General features: G+C 27.9%; 1 protein-coding gene across 17 annotated transcripts in view; it reads left to right on the top strand.

Moving 5' to 3' along the window:
• Window positions 1-4,338: 4,338 nt before the first annotated feature.
• LOC147816136 (disheveled-associated activator of morphogenesis 2-like) overlaps window positions 4,339-18,086 on the top strand; it is a 70,496-nt gene continuing 56,748 nt past the window's right edge. For 8 of the 17 annotated variants that reach the window (XM_087158246.1, XM_087158251.1, XM_087158245.1 and 5 more), the window contains exons 1-4: window positions 4,339-4,464; window positions 5,461-5,560; window positions 10,224-10,359; window positions 12,999-13,082. Coding sequence is in view for 7 of the 17 variants with exons in the window: in XM_087158238.1 (XP_087014364.1) it covers window positions 5,558-5,560; window positions 8,887-8,969; window positions 10,224-10,359; window positions 10,921-11,034 (336 nt within the window). In the remaining 10 variants the exon portion in view is untranslated. The other 9 variants (XM_087158242.1, XM_087158241.1, XM_087158240.1 and 6 more) reach the window with 6 other exon arrangements.

Here is an 18,086-nt window from a genome sequence, read left to right as displayed (position 1 = left end):
TCGAAATTCGAACCCCACCCCGCTATTTTATTTTATTTTTTATATTTTTTTTCATTATTATTCCTTTATGCGTTCTTCAACAAAGAAAGATGCGCGATTCTACTTGTAGGAGATCTTATGCATGATAAACTGTCGAATATATTGTAAAAATAATTTAAAACAATGGAAATAAATTAATTTTCCGGGATTTTTCCAGTTTTTACCCATTATTCGATATTTACCCAATTTAAAAAAAAATTATTTTCTATATTTAAGACCCTCTAAAATATAGAAAAGCTCATTTAAAAAATAATATAAAGCAAAATAAGCGGAAGAAAAAAAAAGAAATTTTTTTGAAAAGTTGCTGAAGCTGGGATTCGAACCTGGGTCCCCTCACCCCAGCCGTCAGCTACTAGTCCGGTATCTTGACCACCATGCCACTCGAACCCGAAAGGCCTGCCACATTTTTGCTTTAAAAGTCCTCTCACGGTCAGCTTTGCAATAGACCTTTGAGGGCTCCTATGCACCCCCTATTTCACCTATAAAAATTTCCTTCAACTAACATGTTAAGACCATTGACCCCTGCTTAGGGTCCGGGTTTGAAATTTATAACTTAATATTAAAGGGAGTTATACGACTTCGAAATTCGAACCCCTCCCCGTCATTTTATATATATTTTTTTTTTCATTATTATTCCATTATGCGTTCTTTAACAAAAAAAGATAAACGATTCCACTTGTAGGAGATCTTATGCATGATAAACTGTCGAATATATTGTAAAAATAATTTAAAGCAATGGAAATAAATCTATTTTCCGGGATTTTTCCAGTTTTTACGCATTATTCGATATTTTCCCGATTTAAAAAAATTATTTTCTATTTTTAAGACCCTCAAAAATATAGAAAAGCCCATTTATAAAATAATATAAAACAAAATAAGCGGAAGAAAAAAAAAGAATTTTTTTTTGACAAGTTGCTGTAGCTGGGATTCGAACCTGGGCCCCTTGCCCCAGTTGTCAGCTACTAGTCCGGTGTCTTGACCACCACACCAGTCGAACACGAGAAGCCTGACACAATTTCGCTTCAAAAGTCCTCTCACGGACAGCTATGCAATAGAACTTTCAGGGCCCCCCTGCAACCCCTAATTAGCCTATAAAAATTTCCTTCAGCTAACATGTTAGGACCATTGACCCCTACTTAGGGTCAGAGTTTGAAAATTATAACTTGATATTAAAGGGAGTTAGAAGACTTCGAAATTCGAACCCCTCCCCGCCATTTTATATTATATTTTTTTTTTTCATTATTATTCCATTATGCGTTCTTTAACAAAAAAAGATAAACGATTCCACTTTTAGGAGATCTTATGCATGATAAACTGTCGAATATATTGTAAAAATAATTTAAAGCAATGGAAATAAATCAATTTTCCGGGATTTTTCCAGTTTTTACCCATTATTCGATATTTTCCCGATTTAAAAAAATTATTTTCTATTTTTAAGACCCTCAAAAATATAGAAAAGCCCATTTAAAAAATAATATAAAGCAAAATAAGCGGAAGAAAAAAAAAGAAATTTTTTTTGACAAGTTGCTGTAGCTGGGATTCGAACCTGGGCCCCCTCGCCCCAGCCGTCAACTACTTGTCCGGTATCTTGACCACCATGCCAGTGGAACACGAGAAGCCTACCACAATTTCGCTTCAAAAGTACTCCCACGGACAGCTATGCAATACATCTTTGAGGGACCCCTGCACCCCCTAATTCACCTATAAAAATTTCCTTCAACTAACATGTTAAGACCATTGACCCCTTCTTAAGGTCCGAGTTTGAAAATTATAATTTGATATTAAAGGGAGTTAGACAACTTCGAAATTCGAACCCCTCCCCGTCATTTTATTTTATTTTTTATTTTATTTTTTCATTATTATTCCATTATGCGTTCTTTAACAAAAAAAAATGCACGATTCTACTTGTAGGAGACCTTATGCATGATAAACTGTCGAATTTTTTGCAAAAATAATTTAAAACAATAGAAATAAATCAATTTTCCGTGATTTTTCCAGTTTTTACCCATTATTCGATATTTTTCCGATTTAAAAAAATTATTTTCTATATTTAAGACCCTCTGAAATATAGAAAAGCTCCTTTAAAAAATTATATAAAGCAAAATAAGCGGAAGAAAAAAAAAAGAAATTTTTTTCAAAAGTTGCTGAAGCTGGGATTCGAACCTGGGGCCCCTCGCCCCAGCCGTCAGGTACTAGTCCGATATCTTGACCACCATGCCACTCGAACACGAGAAGCCTGCCACAATTTCGCTTCAAAAGTACTCCCACGGACAGCTATGCTATAGACCTTTGAGGGCCCCCCTGCACCCCCTAATTCACCTATAAAAATTTCCTTCATCTAGCATGTTAGGACCATTGACCCCTACTTAGGATCCCAGTTTGAAATTTATAACTTGATATTGAAGGGAGTTAGAAGACTTCGAAATTCGAACCCCTCCCCGCCATTTTATTTTATTTTTCATTTTTTTTTTTTTTTGATTATTATTCCATTATGCGTTCTTTAACAAAAAAAATGCACGATTCTTCTTGTAGGAGATCTTATGCATGATAAACTGTCGAATATATTGCAAAAATAATTTAAAACAATAGAAATAAATCAATTTTCAGGGATTTTTCCAGTTTTTACCCTTTATTCGATATTTTCCTAATTTAAAAAAAATTATTTTCTATATTTAAGACCCTCTAAAATATAGAAAAGCTAATTTAAAAAATAATATAAAACAAAATAAGCGGAAGAAAAAAAAAGAAATCTTTTTGTAAAGTTCCTGAAGCTGGGATTCGAACCTGAGCCACCTCGCCTCAGCCGCCAGCTACTAGTCCGGTATCTTGACCAGCATGCCACTCGAACACGAGAAGCCTGCCACAATTTCGCTTCAAAAGTTCTCTCACGATCAGCTATGCAATAAACCTTTGAGGGCCCCCCTGCACCCCCTAATTCACCTATAAATATTTCCTTCTGCTAATATGTTAGGACCATTGACCCCTACTTAGGGTCCGAGTTTGAAAATTATAACTTGATATTAAAGGGAGTTCGACGACTTCGAAATTCGAACCCCACCCCGCTATTTTATTTTATTTTTTATATTTTTTTTCATTATTATTCCTTTATGCGTTCTTCAACAAAGAAAGATGCGCGATTCTACTTGTAGGAGATCTTATGCATGATAAACTGTCGAATATATTGTAAAAATAATTTAAAACAATGGAAATAAATTAATTTTCCGGGATTTTTCCAGTTTTTACCCATTATTCGATATTTACCCAATTTAAAAAAAAATTATTTTCTATATTTAAGACCCTCTAAAATATAGAAAAGCTCATTTAAAAAATAATATAAAGCAAAATAAGCGGAAGAAAAAAAAAGAAATTTTTTTGAAAAGTTGCTGAAGCTGGGATTCGAACCCGGGTCCCCTCACCCCAGCCGTCAGCTACTAGTCCGGTATCTTGACCACCATGCCACTCGAACCCGAAAGGCCTGCCACATTTTTGCTTTAAAAGTCCTCTCACGGTCAGCTTTGCAATAGACCTTTGAGGGCCCCCCTGCACCTTCTAATTCACCTATAAAAATTTTCTTCAGCAAACATGTTTGGACCATAAGCCCCTACTTAGGGGCAGAGTGCGGAAATTATTACTTGATATTAAAGGGAGTTAGACGACTTCGAAATTCGAACCCCACCCTGCCATTTTATTTCATTTTTTATTTTTTTATTATTATTCCATTATGCGTTCTTTAACAAAGAAAGATGGTCCCGCTGTGGACTGATCGTTAAGACACGGTTCCCAGGAGATCACCGAAGTCAAGCATCACTGGCTACGGTCAGCCTGCGGGTGGGTGACCACTTGGATCAGTCTGCGTAGGGACCGAGGGTGTGCGGTATTTTTCCTCGTTAAACTGTGCTACCGTAAAGTGCTCGACTTCGCGCGCAGGTCGTCGGGCTACCGAAGCGGGAGTGCCGTCCCCTCCGCTGAGGATCAAAATTGTGATGGCATGTCTTCGGATCATCCTTGAGGACGCATGTAAACTCTCTTTACACGCATAGTATCCCCAAGAGATTTTGAGAGCGCTGATTGGCTTTCTCGGCATTGCCTTCTGTTAAGTTTTTTTGTAGCTCCTCCTCAATAACATTTCTCCGTAGTTTGTTCCCAAAATGTAAATCAATCATAAATCAGTTCCAGTATATTCCTCCGGGATGTGCAGCTCTAGTGCTTTAAAGATGCTTACCTAGTAAGCTATAAGCGTAAAAATATTTTCACACAATCCTTCGAAACTGGCTTAATGTAAACAATTTTTTTTATTTATTAGCATTTGAACATGGATCTAAACTCCATGCATTTGAATTGTTGATATTATTACGAAAAGAGAATTTTTAAATTAAAAAAATTCGACTAAAATAAAAAAAGTTATTTGAAACTAAAAATTTCGGGGTGCGCAAATTTTTTTAATACTTGCTCTGCATGTTGACTAGTGATAGGTCGCATGTTATAGTATTTTGTTATAGTCATTTTTATATAAATATTACGTCCAGAACCGAAATTATCTGCAGAAAATAGTATTTAAATTTTTGCTTTATTTAGGTCGATAGTTCACTTGTTATTATTGAGCTAGTTTTAGTTTGAAATTTATTATAAAAGCTCTCTTTTATTTCGAAGTTTTATTTGGAGAAAAATTATTGAATTGTGTAGGATATTGTAAATGGCGTAAACCTATTTGGTGTAGTAAATATATCTTATATAGTTCTGTAACGAAGTAAACAAGAAATTTACTCATTAGTAAGAGTTAACAAAACTGAAATAATTCATTTGCTAGTTTAAAACAGTGCTTAACATTCAAGAAACCAGTTTATTTATTTTCTTGATAAATTTGTGTGTATTGTGTAATACTTAGCTTTGTTAATCTGAAATGCTCTACTGTTTTTAAACATTACTTCTCAGTATTCCAGTTGCTGTTTTTAATTGGAATATTATCTTTATTTCATTGTTTTGTAACTTTTGTATTAAGATATGAAATCTGTGATGCTCATTCTAGACCTTCAAAAGGGCAGGGCATTAGAAACTGTATAGAGCCCCTTAAAAAAGGGCACCCATCATAAAAAAAGAGCTTTATTTACAAATATTTGCTTGACTTTTAAGACACCCAAATTATACAAAGTTTTTAATTTTATCACTAAAAAATTTTTTCTTTGAGATAATTAGTTTAAATTAAAAAAAATTATTCCCTAGTTAAATTGGTACATTCAATAAATTGGTTTTAAAGTGAACTTAATTATCAAAGTTTGAAGCTCATGAAAAAATATCTATATGGTTTGAAAGTTGGCGTGAAATTTACATTTTTGTAAAATCATCATATTGTTTTTCTTTTCATGTTGATAACTATGCTTATTCCTGCACTTAATTAAACAAAAATTTTTCTTTCTTATCTAGAACATCGTCGAAATTTTTTTAGAAGCTGAAGATTGCAAACATAAAAGAATTGATGGACATTGGTAGTTAAAAATCTAAGAAGCTATCAGCTGATCTAATGGTAATTAAAAAATAACCTAAGCCAATAATTCTCTTTCTTGTGTGTTTCAAAATTTATAATAACTACTGAAACCAAACTTTAAGTTTATCAATTGATAAATCATGTCAATTGATCATGTGCCTACAATATGAATTTTTAACATGTGCTGTCAGCACTGTAAAATGCATATTTATCAACTAGCTTAATTTAATAGAATATTATTATCCCATATCTGTTAAATATGCTACAGCAGATACGATGTTGTAAAATTTGTATTTCACCATTTGTATTGTAAACTAATGCTATCAAATTTGTATTGTAACATAAATATTTAATATGCATAAAATGAATATTTATCAACTAGCTTAAATAATTAAGTAATTTCAGGCTTGATCTGTGTACTGTAAAATTTCTATTCAAAATTAGTTACGTATAAGTTGTATTTTCCTACATTTAGATATTATATTATATTTTTATTTCCAATGGCAGGCCAATTTAAAAGAACAAAACGGATAAAATAACAAGAAAAACAAGGCAAAAAGAGTTAAAATATATTATATAATACTCTGGATATTTACCCAGGTAAATACTTAAAATTCATAAAAACCTGGGTATTTCTGAATTTTAATGAAAATTCTATGATCATGTTATTTTGGGTGTTAAAAAATTATTTATATTTAAGGTACAATTAAGTTTTACTTACATGGTCAGAAGTTCATTAGTTCTTAACTAAGAAGAAAAATTCCTTCATAAATTATTGAAATCATTGTATTTTAGTTTTAATTTGAAAGTGGCTATGGTTTAGTCATCCTGTAGTTCACAGTTTGATTCATAATTCCCAATATTTTTGGTTTCTCATCTTAGAAATATATTTTTAAAATGTAAAATATTTTTTAGATTTTAAGTAATTTATTTTAGAAAATTTATCATACAAAAATTTCTCTGCATATGAATACTATGCAATCTAACTCCGATCTATATTTAGTTGTAAAACAAAAAAAAACAAAACTGTTTCTTAAAAAACAGCTTGAAAGCTTTTTTCTATAACTCGAACCGAAAATTATTAGAAAATAAGCATTTAATGGTGCATTTTTTAAAAATAAAGTATTTAATTAAAAAATAACTTTAAAATCGCTTAAAAAAATCATTAATATTCCCTATTCGGAAAAAGAGATACTTATACAAATTTTACCATTGTGTAATTGTCATTTATTTTTCTTTAAAATGGAATATGAATAAATAGGCAGTGCTTTTAAGGGATGGTGGCTATTTTTACAGAACAGGTAAAGAGGGTGCATTTATAGAGATCAAAGGGTAGACAGGGCTTCTAAAGTCGTTTAAGGAAAACACTGCATAAATCCTACATACTGATATAAATACATACTAACATGAGGTATAAATATATACGGATCACATGACACCGCCTAAAAAGTGCATCCCTAAAAAAGCCGTTAGGCTTCCATAATTCTATAAACAAACATTGAAGAAAAACTTATCTTAAAAAACTAATTAAATTTTTAATATTGTCCATTGCACTGTATTTTTATTACAACTCACCAAAGAGTTTAATTTAAAGAAATATTTAATTAAAACTTAATGCTGTAAATTTAATTAAAAACTCATAACAATGTTAATAATCAATATTTTATATAAAACTGAAAATTAAATGAAAATGAAACTTATGAAACATTACCTCGCTTGCCCAGACAGCAGTGTCAGATGCTTAAATATTTATTAGTCTAAATTTGTATTTTTTTTCATTAAATCGCATTAAGTTTTAAACTTTTAGTTCTATTGACCTGTACAAATTAGAACAACACCTCCCCGTCTAGAGAGCAAAGTTTTAAGTTTTGCACCACTCTGTAAATTTAAGATAGCTGCAAAAGCTCACTTTGAAATTAAAATATTGACATTTTGCTTTAAACTATATCTTCTGAAACAATTAACAGCTTTCCTCTAAATATTTTCCTGCTCACTTATTTTGATAGACTCTTTCTATAATTTTTTTCTTCAAATTCTAAGTAATAAAGGCTCATAGTTTTACTAGTTCCTTAGTTTTGTGATTAAAGGAGTAAATAAGATGTAAGTACTAATTTTTCCATACATAAAAGTTATTTTAAATTTGTTATTATATTTACATAAATGAATATCTTTGGGCTAAGTCTGTGTGCCAAATACGATGAAATTTGGCATAATAATTCAAAGCACTGAGACGATCATTGTCAGTGTTATAGCATTTTGTGATGAATTGTTCAAGCAGGATAGGCAAGCAACGAAATAGAATTTTCTGACTAGTTAAGCATTACCCATTATTTTGAATTTAACTTTTGACAGTTTGACTTTTCAACTTTTTTAAATATGACACCTGTTGTAATATTTGTACTTAAGGCATATGAAGGATAATTTCTTTGATTTGTAGCTTACAGATCTATTTGTAAGAAAGAATAAGGAGTTTACTGCTAGTACATTGAATTATTTTTTAATTGCTATAGAATAATCACTCCAAATAAATTTAATCATGACTAAAATTTTTGAGAATGATGCCCATCACTCAAACCTTATATGCTATTAGTTTATGTAAAAGTGAATATTAAATTTAGTTTATGATTTTTATTCTTCATAACATGAACTACTCATTCCATCAGGGTATGTAAATGTTAAAATACTTGTCTGGATTTTAGTGATTTGATTGAAAACTATAAGTATAAAGTCTGTCTTCATGCTGAACAGTTTATAATAAAATCTGTTATGTACTTACAACAAACATCAACCCTATTTAGGAAATACAAAGCTTATTAAACATGAACTATTCCTAGTTATGTTAAATTCGAAAAGTGAAATTTCAATGCAAAAATTGAACATTTAAAAGTTTATTTACAAGTACCTTACTATACAATAACGGAAGATAAACAAGGCAATGAAATTGATCTTGTTTATCTTCCATTAACTGTTTTGTCATATTTCTTAGTTTACATGAATTAAGTACATTCCATTTACCTCTATTTCATTTGGTATTTCTCCTATTGCAGGTTTTATTAAAAAAAAGAATTTAAAAAAAAGCATGTTTTTTTTTATGTAAAATTTTAAATTAGATAACTTCTGGTACTTGTATCAGAAACATTACCAACCATATCATCGATTTAGTTACACTTGAAATTCATGTTTAAGAAAGCATTTTTAAAAATGCTTGACACATCTCTATTGGAATCACCCTACACTTTTTGAAGTAAGTTTTGAAACAAATGTTTTTATTTTATTCACAAAATTTACATTATAGTTAATTTTTTTAAGTATTTATTTCTATGCTTCAGTTAACAGAATAAAAATTTTACTATGGTATGTTTCAGTTATTGTTTCCACGTGAAGAGGATGAAATAATATCCCGTGCAAAACTTTTAGACAACTTAAAAACTGCATTAAGGATGCAACTGTAGGTAAAAGTTAAAATCCTTTTTGCACAAGTATTGTAGTGATATGTAATGGCCCAGAAGCAGAAAGTGCCTAAAACTGTGACGTACAGCGCAGAACAAATGAAGTCCTGCAGAACAATTTGTATCTTGAATACTTCTGTGACCATTTTTATCAAGAGAGCTTCTAAAGCAAGCCGTAGAAGAATTAAATTCAAAGATTTCAAATTTCATAAAGATTATGAATTTTTATATTTTTTATTCCCATTTAATAAACAATTTGCGAATCGTGGGGATCCACAATTGACAGAATTGTTTCTAAAAGACCAATATAATACCATTAGTAAAATATAATAAGTATTTTAATGATTAACTAGAGCATCTTCAATAAATCCCAAAAGGGTGTTTGACCTTTTTAGTAATTTTGCTCTAATTTTGAAAATTTATGGGTTGTAGCACATACTTAAATTGCTCCAACGTGGATTTAAATTCATTTCATTACATTTTTTATTCTTACGATTTATAATTTGTTCCCAAATGAAAATGTTTTTTGTGAATACAATAAATACATAGTAAAAGCTTGAGTAGCCAGAATGTGTGTGAATTCTGAAAATTATGATTACTTGAGATAAATTAAGGTAAGTAAGGCAAAGTCCATGTATATAATATGAAACAAGTTGTTTTGCAACCACCATCCTTAATAAATTTGTACATATGGAATTCTTATAAGAAATTAATTGAAAAATAGAGGTTGATATGGGTTAGGCTTTTGTGGTTGGAAAGTAATAGTATTTAGTTCGGAGAAAAGAAGATTGTAATCAAAACCTGACAAATTATTAACAAAGAATGCAAGATTAAAGACGTAACTTGTTGAGTTAACAGAGAATTTATAAGAAGAATGGAATTTGAAAAAGAATTTTTCAAATTTCATCAAACAATGAAACTACTTGTATTTTTTTTTTAATCCTGCCTTCATCAACTGTTATTCATCAGATTTTTTTATAGCATTTATCGAGAATTCCAAAAATATGAATTATGAAGGATCATTAGATAATACTGTTTTCAACTACCTTTTAATTGTTCAAACTTTCATTAATTTAATTTTTTTCTTTCAATATTCACTATTGTAATATTCTTTTATAATCTCATAATAATGGTAATACAATCTGATAATAATGCTAATATAATCTGATAATGATTTATGTTTATTAAATTGCTTAGAAAAACTAATTTTTTTCTAAATTATCCTTTAGTTTTAAATATAATTTTATTTGCAGCTTTGTGATGAGGTTTTTAGAACAAAATGAATTGTCTGGATTATTGAACTTCTTACTCAGTATGGATTACAATACAGCAGAAAGTCTTATTCACACCTCACTAATAGGGCGAGTGAAAGCACTCATGAATAATTCCGTAAGTATATTGTGTATTTTAACATTTCAAGAAAGTTGAATAAAAAGTTCAACTGCTGAAAAGACTGGAGCATATTTTTTAATACCAATCAAAAGTATAAATAAATCTATAATATTTTACAAACAAATCATCTTTTCATGCAATGTTTCACGGAGCTTTTTGAGTAGGCATGTGGAAAAATCTTATAACTTATTGACTAGAATTTAGTTCTCTAAAGTGTTAATTATTTTGGAAATAGTCATTGTTAATAAAGGTACATAAATATTAAGGCAGAAATACTTTTTTTCCACAAAAAATATATAATTTTGAAAGTATTGGATTAGTACAGATAAATAAATTTTCTTCTATTGCAATGAAAGCAAAAAAAAAAAAAAAATTTATGTTTGCAAGTGATTGTATTATTTGATAATTTTAACAAGCTCTTAGTAATTAAAACATGTTAAAAATTAAAATGGTTTTTACCATATAATAATTGATTTAAACAATTTATAGAAAAATTCAGAAATTGAATAAAAAATTTTTTTTTTGTCTGAAAAGACTAAAAAAAGCAACTATTTTCAGGAAAAGGAGACTATGAGAAGACTTTTCTGTACTCCTAGCAATGTTTTTAGCATAATTGGGTTGAAAACCTGCAGCCCGCAAAATCTTCTGAAGACACTGAGTTTCTTTTCTTAGGAAATGTAAAATAAAAATAATAAAATTAAAAAAAAATAAATAAATAATTAAAAAATAAAAAGTTTTCGATTGTAAATTTGAGTCATCACTTTTTAATGCGTTCAATTTGCATAGATTCTAAGTCTATTTCATTTCTCGATTGCCTTTTGAACGGTTATTGCTGAGAAATTCTGCATGATTTGAAAGATCCCAATTTTTAATACAGTGCATGAATTTGAATGAATTCTAGTAATTAAAAGTATTTAATTTTCTGCAAATATGGAAATTTTTTTATATAAAAATTTAGTGCTAGAACACTAACGTTGACATAAAAATTATCGTATTTGCCACTAACTTGACTAAATGTATCATGGTATATGACAATTAAGTCATTTAATAAAATTTTAGTCTTATTTTTGCTGAATTTTTGTTCTTATTTAGGCAACTATTTTCATGTTTTAGGCTACTAAAAGCAACTATTTTGTTCATTTTTTTCTGTGGCAACCCTGTTTTAATCATTTAGGAAGGAAAATACTAAGTATTACAGTTTCTATTTAATAATTTTGATGCATATCTCTGTTGGCACCTTGAAGCCTACCCAGCTTAAAATTGAAGGGTTCCAGATTGTCTAGGAGGTGAATGCATGTGCAATGCTGTCCAAATTGCCTCATCATGCTATCGATCACAAAATTTTCGATTCTTAACAATCATCATCGCCTTGTTCACGACCAATGTCAGTGGAAAATGTTTTTTAATTTCTTATCTTTCTATTAAGTTGCTATTGTGTGTGATTTAAGTTACCAAAAAATCTAATTTTTAAGATGGAATTTATCATCTCCCCGAATTTCATGGTGTTCCAAATGTCTGAATTTCTAACAACATCCCCGCTCACATATTTGATTAAAATATAAAATGTTTTTATCCGTGTTCTTTAAAAATTATGGTGTTCTTTCAGAAAATGAAAGAAAAAAACTTTTCTAGAGGGATCTTTTAAACTTCTGATTGCAGAACTTTTGTTATTATTTTTTATTCCGAAACGAGAGCAGAAAAATTTGGAGTATTTCTTTCCTTTCCAATGAACAAGAAAAGTATCTGCAGAAAAAAAGAATTTGCTTTTGGATTTTTTTGCAGTTATTATATTGCTTCAACTCTTTCTTTACTATTTTTTTTAATTTCAAATTCTATAAATATTAAGATCCTGTGTGTAACAGTTTTATTTTTGTACTATAATTTTAAATTTTTGAAAAAATGTCTTTGTGATTTTGTTTTTAAAAGAAACAGCTACTAATAGCTATGTAACTATGTCAAATATTTTCACTGTACACTTATTGATTAATGTTGATTTTAAAGTATTAAGAGTACCATGTTTTTAGAAAAAACAATTATTTTAATAATTTTGACTATTTTTTTATAACTGATATATATTGTAAATCATCATGTATATAATAAAAGTATTGTGCATGATTTAATATCTAATAAAATTTACCCAATGACAAAAAAGAACTTGCCACAGGTTTTTGACAGTTTATAATGCTTTTTAACATGTTTTTGACCTCAAAAATCAGACCCTGTTTCATTTGTTAATATTTCCCAGATTAGAAAGTTACTTTTACATCTTATGTTACCTTTACATTTTTATTCATTACCCATTAATTATGATAATGCTTTATATCACAACGGGAAATAAATATATCTTATATATCTTAACTAAAATATTTATTGAAAGTAAATTAGTTTGAAATTTACTGTTTTCCTCTTATGTCCTTCATAAATGTGCTCTTCAAATTACTTTCACTGACTAGTGTAGTTATTGTTAATGCTATTATCTTTAATTACTGTGAATTAAATTTTTATTAGTTCTTTTATTATCCTAGTAATCTAATTTTAAGGACCTTTTGTTTTAAATAAGTTGCTTAATAATACAGTCAAAGTTTAATTAGGCCTTAGTTTTGCTGAAATTGAAACATTCGTTTATTTTGTTTTAGCTGATGCAACAGAAGAAAAAGATATGAAACTCCTAAGAATGAGTTTGTGAAAATATCTGAAGAAGATGCTCTATATTCAAAAAAGTAATATTGATTAAAATTGCATTGCTTGCATAATGACCGTATTTTATCATTATTCATTAAAATGAGAAAATTTGTGAATCATATTTTTATTCATGAATTGATCCTTTTAGTTTGTGGTTTCATTGCTATGTTAATTTTTTCAGTCAAAATTTTCAGTCTTGAATTAGATGGATACTTATTATTTTGAAACTAAGATTTTTCCTTTTCTAATTGTTACAATTGCTGTAAATATTTTGGGTTCTTCTTTATTTATTAATAAGCATGTTATAGCTGAATAATTAAGGAAGAGTTGAGCCAGTCCCACTTTTACTTGAAGAAACTGTTGATGTCAGAATAATCTAAGGCCTGATCAGGTGCTAGCAATTAAAATAAACCCTTTTATTTCACTTTCTATTTTTTTCAGTCTTTGCTCGAAAAAGCCACCAATACAATGAAGTGAAATGGTGGTATTTTTCAGTAAACTTGTTTTGTTCTGAAATTTATTCCCTTGGGCCATTTTTACTTGCAACTTTCTTTTTTCCTGTTTGGAAATTGAACATAGAAAAAAAATTAATTGTTGTGGAATTGCATTGATTATGTGATTGAATTTTTAATTCTTACATTTCTAATAGGATTATTGGAAAGTTTTTAAATTTATTTGAAATTGTTCCTTAAAGAAATGTGCATTTATCTTAAGGCCTGGCTTTCAAATAAAATCCTAGATTGGTGTTTGAGGTTTTTGTTTCTTTCTTGTTTTTGGTTTCTTTTATTTCTTTTAAAAGTAAATTATCATTTTGTAATATTGCTGTTTTTGTGGTTGTGTGTTTAATTTTTTTAAATAAATATTTAATGCCTTTTGTTCAAGGTTAAGAGGGTGAGATATACCGCAGAATGATTAAAGAAATTGTATCAACAGGCTTGTAGGGAGAATACACCAATCGAGAGTTTTTAGGAAAAGTTTAATCTGATACAATGTATTTAAAATATAAGGTTTCAGTATTACACTTAAATTATTCCGCAGGAAGGCAAAAAGCCGTTAAATTTTTCTCATATTGCTATGGAATGAAAAATAAAATATGTAAATTGATGCTCTTGAGTTATTTGCAAATAACAGAATTTCTATTTTAAATGGGTAATAATTTTTAAATCCTCCAATCAATTTTAAAATCATTTAATTTAAGGTTTTGTAAAACAATTTATCTATGAAAGTAACTAGTTAAATTGACTTCTCTCTAATTGTTAATGGAATTATGTAAAAAAAAGTTATACATTTTTTTTTCCTACCAAAAATGTTATTTACAAACATAATTCAAACTTCTGTAATTTAGGAAGGTTGTTCGTAATTTCTTTATATTTTGTAAGTCTTTTATTGTTTCTGAATGAAGATAGTTGTTTTGAAACTATAAAATAAATAGTTTATGATGATAGATATGTTTATGAGAATGAAGTGTTTGCATCTTTAAACTTATTAATAAAGTAAAACAAGTTTCTTAAGGAAAATGTTTGCTAACAAAAAGCAGTATTGCCATTTTGCTTAACTAACATATTCAGCTTTTAGTATTTACCACAGGTATTATATACAGTCGTTTAAGTTATGAGTTTCAGTTCTGTTGCTGTTATTTTATATCCATTTCTTTTACTTAAAATGAAGTTGGTATCATTTCCTTCGTACTAAATTTACATTTATTTTTACCAATTCTAATAAGATAAACATAAAAATATACCAAGCAAAAGCTCTACTTTTTTTTAAAATAAAGAGTGGGGTAAAAACACTTTGTTTCTTTCTTTTTTTTTTTAAAAAATAACTATTAATTTATATCATAATTTATAAACAGAATTGTGAGTAACATGGTTTTACCACAATTTAAATTGTTAGTTGCATTTGATTCACTATCTTTTCTTAACCATTAGTGTTGAATTATTGTTTTAGGATTTTGAAATATAATCTTATTTGTGGTTCATGAGCATTGGAAAGTAGATGAAAGAGTTTTTTTGTCTTAAGTAATTACAAACTCTTTTGACTATTTCTGTTAAAAGAATGATATTGAATGTTTGAAAAACATATTGATACTAGCTACATTAGAATAAAACATTTAAAAGCACACCAAAGGCTTAAAGCATTGATTTATTTTTACAATCTAAAAGTACCAATATAATAAATATATTACATTGCACCCATGTTCATAAATTACTAATTAAAAAGAAGGATACTGTTTTACTGGTATGCAAATATTTTGCTTCTTCTACAGTCATATATTTTGTAAGTAGGTATGACATAACATGGTTGCTATTATGAATTTGTTCAACTTTTTTTCTTAATGGATAAAATTATTTTTCAAACGGTATTTTTGTAGTTCTTAAAACTTAATGAGAACAATATTTGATTATCACTATATTAATAAAAGAATTATTTGTTCAGAACAATAAGTGAATATTTATATTTCATTTCAGGGTTTTATTTTCAGAAAGTTTTTCTTTCGATTTAACTTTTAATTTTTTTAAGAGATATTTAAGTCATAAGTTCCGAAAAGTCAAAAGTTCATCAATCAAAGTTTTTTGTTTTTTTTGTTTCTTCTAAATATTCTTTCATATTTTCTGTTTATGGTTATGGTTTGATTTGTTTAGGTAATGTTCACTGGCATCATTCTAGAACCTCTAACTCAAAACTTTTAATAATAATAAAACATTCCTTATTTTATTAAAAAAATATGCATCACAAAAAAGTTTCTGTTTTATTATAAATTTAAATTTATGTCAAGCTGTTGGTCTTAGTTGTTAAATTTGCAAATCCGTGTTATTGATTCTCAGTTCACAAAATATTTTAAGAGTAGAAGAAAGCATTCTACTTTTAGTAGGATATTAGTATATCTTCAAACCTTTATACATTTTTGCTTTAGAATCTGTTTTTTCAAATCAAGTCTATTATTTGTTGGCATTTCTTTCTTTTAAAGAATGAAGGTGCTGACAGTAACTTATTTAGAATATGATGTTCTGACTTAGGGTTGCACAACCTATGGCCTCTAACTGTTGATGTGTAGTCCGTTCCCCTCCCCCACATTTCATGGTGTTCTGAATATCTGAATTTGTAAAAAAAAATTCCACTCACAGTCATGTTTTATTAAAATATAAAATGTTTTAATCATGTTCTTTAAAAATTATGGTGTTCTTTCAAAAAATTAAAGAAAAAGCATCATTTCTGGAGTAAATTATCTTTTAAACTTCTGTGATTTCAGAATTTTTATTATTATTTTTTATTTTATTTTGTCAATTTAAAATTCTAGTTGAATCAAGCCAGTCATTGGCGAATTTTTTTAAATTCCGAAATTAGAATGGAAAAAAAGGTTTACAATAAAAAAGACACACATTACATTGTTACATTGTAAATAGGTTTACAATAAAAGGTGTAATATGTAAACATTTTAATGGGACATTTTAAAAGAAGAAAATACAAAAATTGAAGAGATGCTAAAGTTAAATTTCGGATATTGATGAATAAGCAATAGAAAAAGATATTAAGCATTTACAAATCTTGTTTTTACAAAGACTATACAGGACCTTTCAGATGAAACTTTATACAAGATTCTTTTCTACAGTGATGTAATTTTTTTTCGTTTACCATAATGTAGATGTTTTTCAGTTAAAATTTAAACATTAAGTCAATCAAATAATTTTTTTGCTATGATCATTATTTTACTGTTATATTATTTTAAACATAATGCGAATAAAAATTTTGGTACTTGTCTCAAATTTCAGCCAAATAATTTAAATTTAAAGTAATAAACACAATTCTGATAATATAAATATTGTTAAAATATTGTTTATTGTCAGTGCTAAAACGAAATTGCTTCTAATATCATATCCTTTCATTTTGATGCAATTAAACGAATACAAAACATTTTGTAACAAATCTATTATTGCAATGAATAGTGACCTTTATCATCGTATGTAAGAGAAGAAAAAAATTCAAGGAACAAATTAATAAAGGAGGAAAATATCAAAACGAAATTTTGAGAAAAATGAATCTTAGAGCACATTATTATTAGTACAGATATTAGTACACTAAAGATAAAAATCCATAAATTCTTGATAAATTAAAAGTAACCAAATTTTAAATACATTCAACAGTTTCGTAAGGAGGAACCTAAGTACTATGAAATTTTTTCAACATAATATGTTTCATCAATGCTCATATATCTACCAACCCACTTTTTCTATTATTCTAAAGATTTATTACAAAGTTGCAGAATAAATACTTGACCTTATTTCTTTCTGAATTTTTAAATTCTTATTTGAGTTAATAATAAATAAGAATAAAAAAAAGTCCTGATTAACATTACAGCTATTTTGCTAAACAACTATTTAATTTGAAAACTAATCATACTAAGAAATAAACCTCATCTAATTATAAATGCAATATGATCTTACCATTATCTTTTAACATAAACATCTCTATAATCTTTTGGTAAAACACAATTAAAAAAAATATTTGTTATTAAATATGTTTTTAAATGCTTAAAATTTTTTTATTACTTTTGTTGTTAAGAAAAATTTTTTCTTTTAATTAAAAAAATTCTTGTCTCTTTAATATATCTTTCCATAAATTTACCACCATTTAGAGTTTATTCTTTCAATTGGAATTCTTTGTTTATATTTTTAGCTTTCTATTTGTTAGATTCTAAAATCTTAAACAATTAGGAAGATTAAATTTAATTTAGAAACCTTAGATATTCTTATTTTGAAATCTGAAATTACTTGTGGGGTAAGTTTTTCTCTTTGCATGATGTCTTTGAAACATTCATTTTAAATTCATGTAGTGCTCTCATTATAATTTGTTTTTGTAATTTTTTTGTACCATTTCATTAGTTTTTAAAGCAAAGGAAAGAACACTAAAGTTGCAAAAAGAATCACAGGTTTACTTGAAAATATAGATTTACTATGATTTGAGGCATTGAATAATTTCTTTTTAACTAAATTTTTCAAGCTAGATAAATGATATTTGTTTACATTTTAGTCAATTTTAAAAGG

Source organism: Parasteatoda tepidariorum, chromosome 2, assembly GCF_982258835.1.
Source record: "Parasteatoda tepidariorum strain Cologne lab strain chromosome 2, Ptep-v5.0, whole genome shotgun sequence".
Classification (NCBI taxonomy): domain Eukaryota; kingdom Metazoa; phylum Arthropoda; class Arachnida; order Araneae; family Theridiidae; genus Parasteatoda; species Parasteatoda tepidariorum.
The sequence above is the reverse complement of the archived record's forward strand: the minus strand, read 5'-3'. Positions and strand labels throughout refer to the sequence as shown.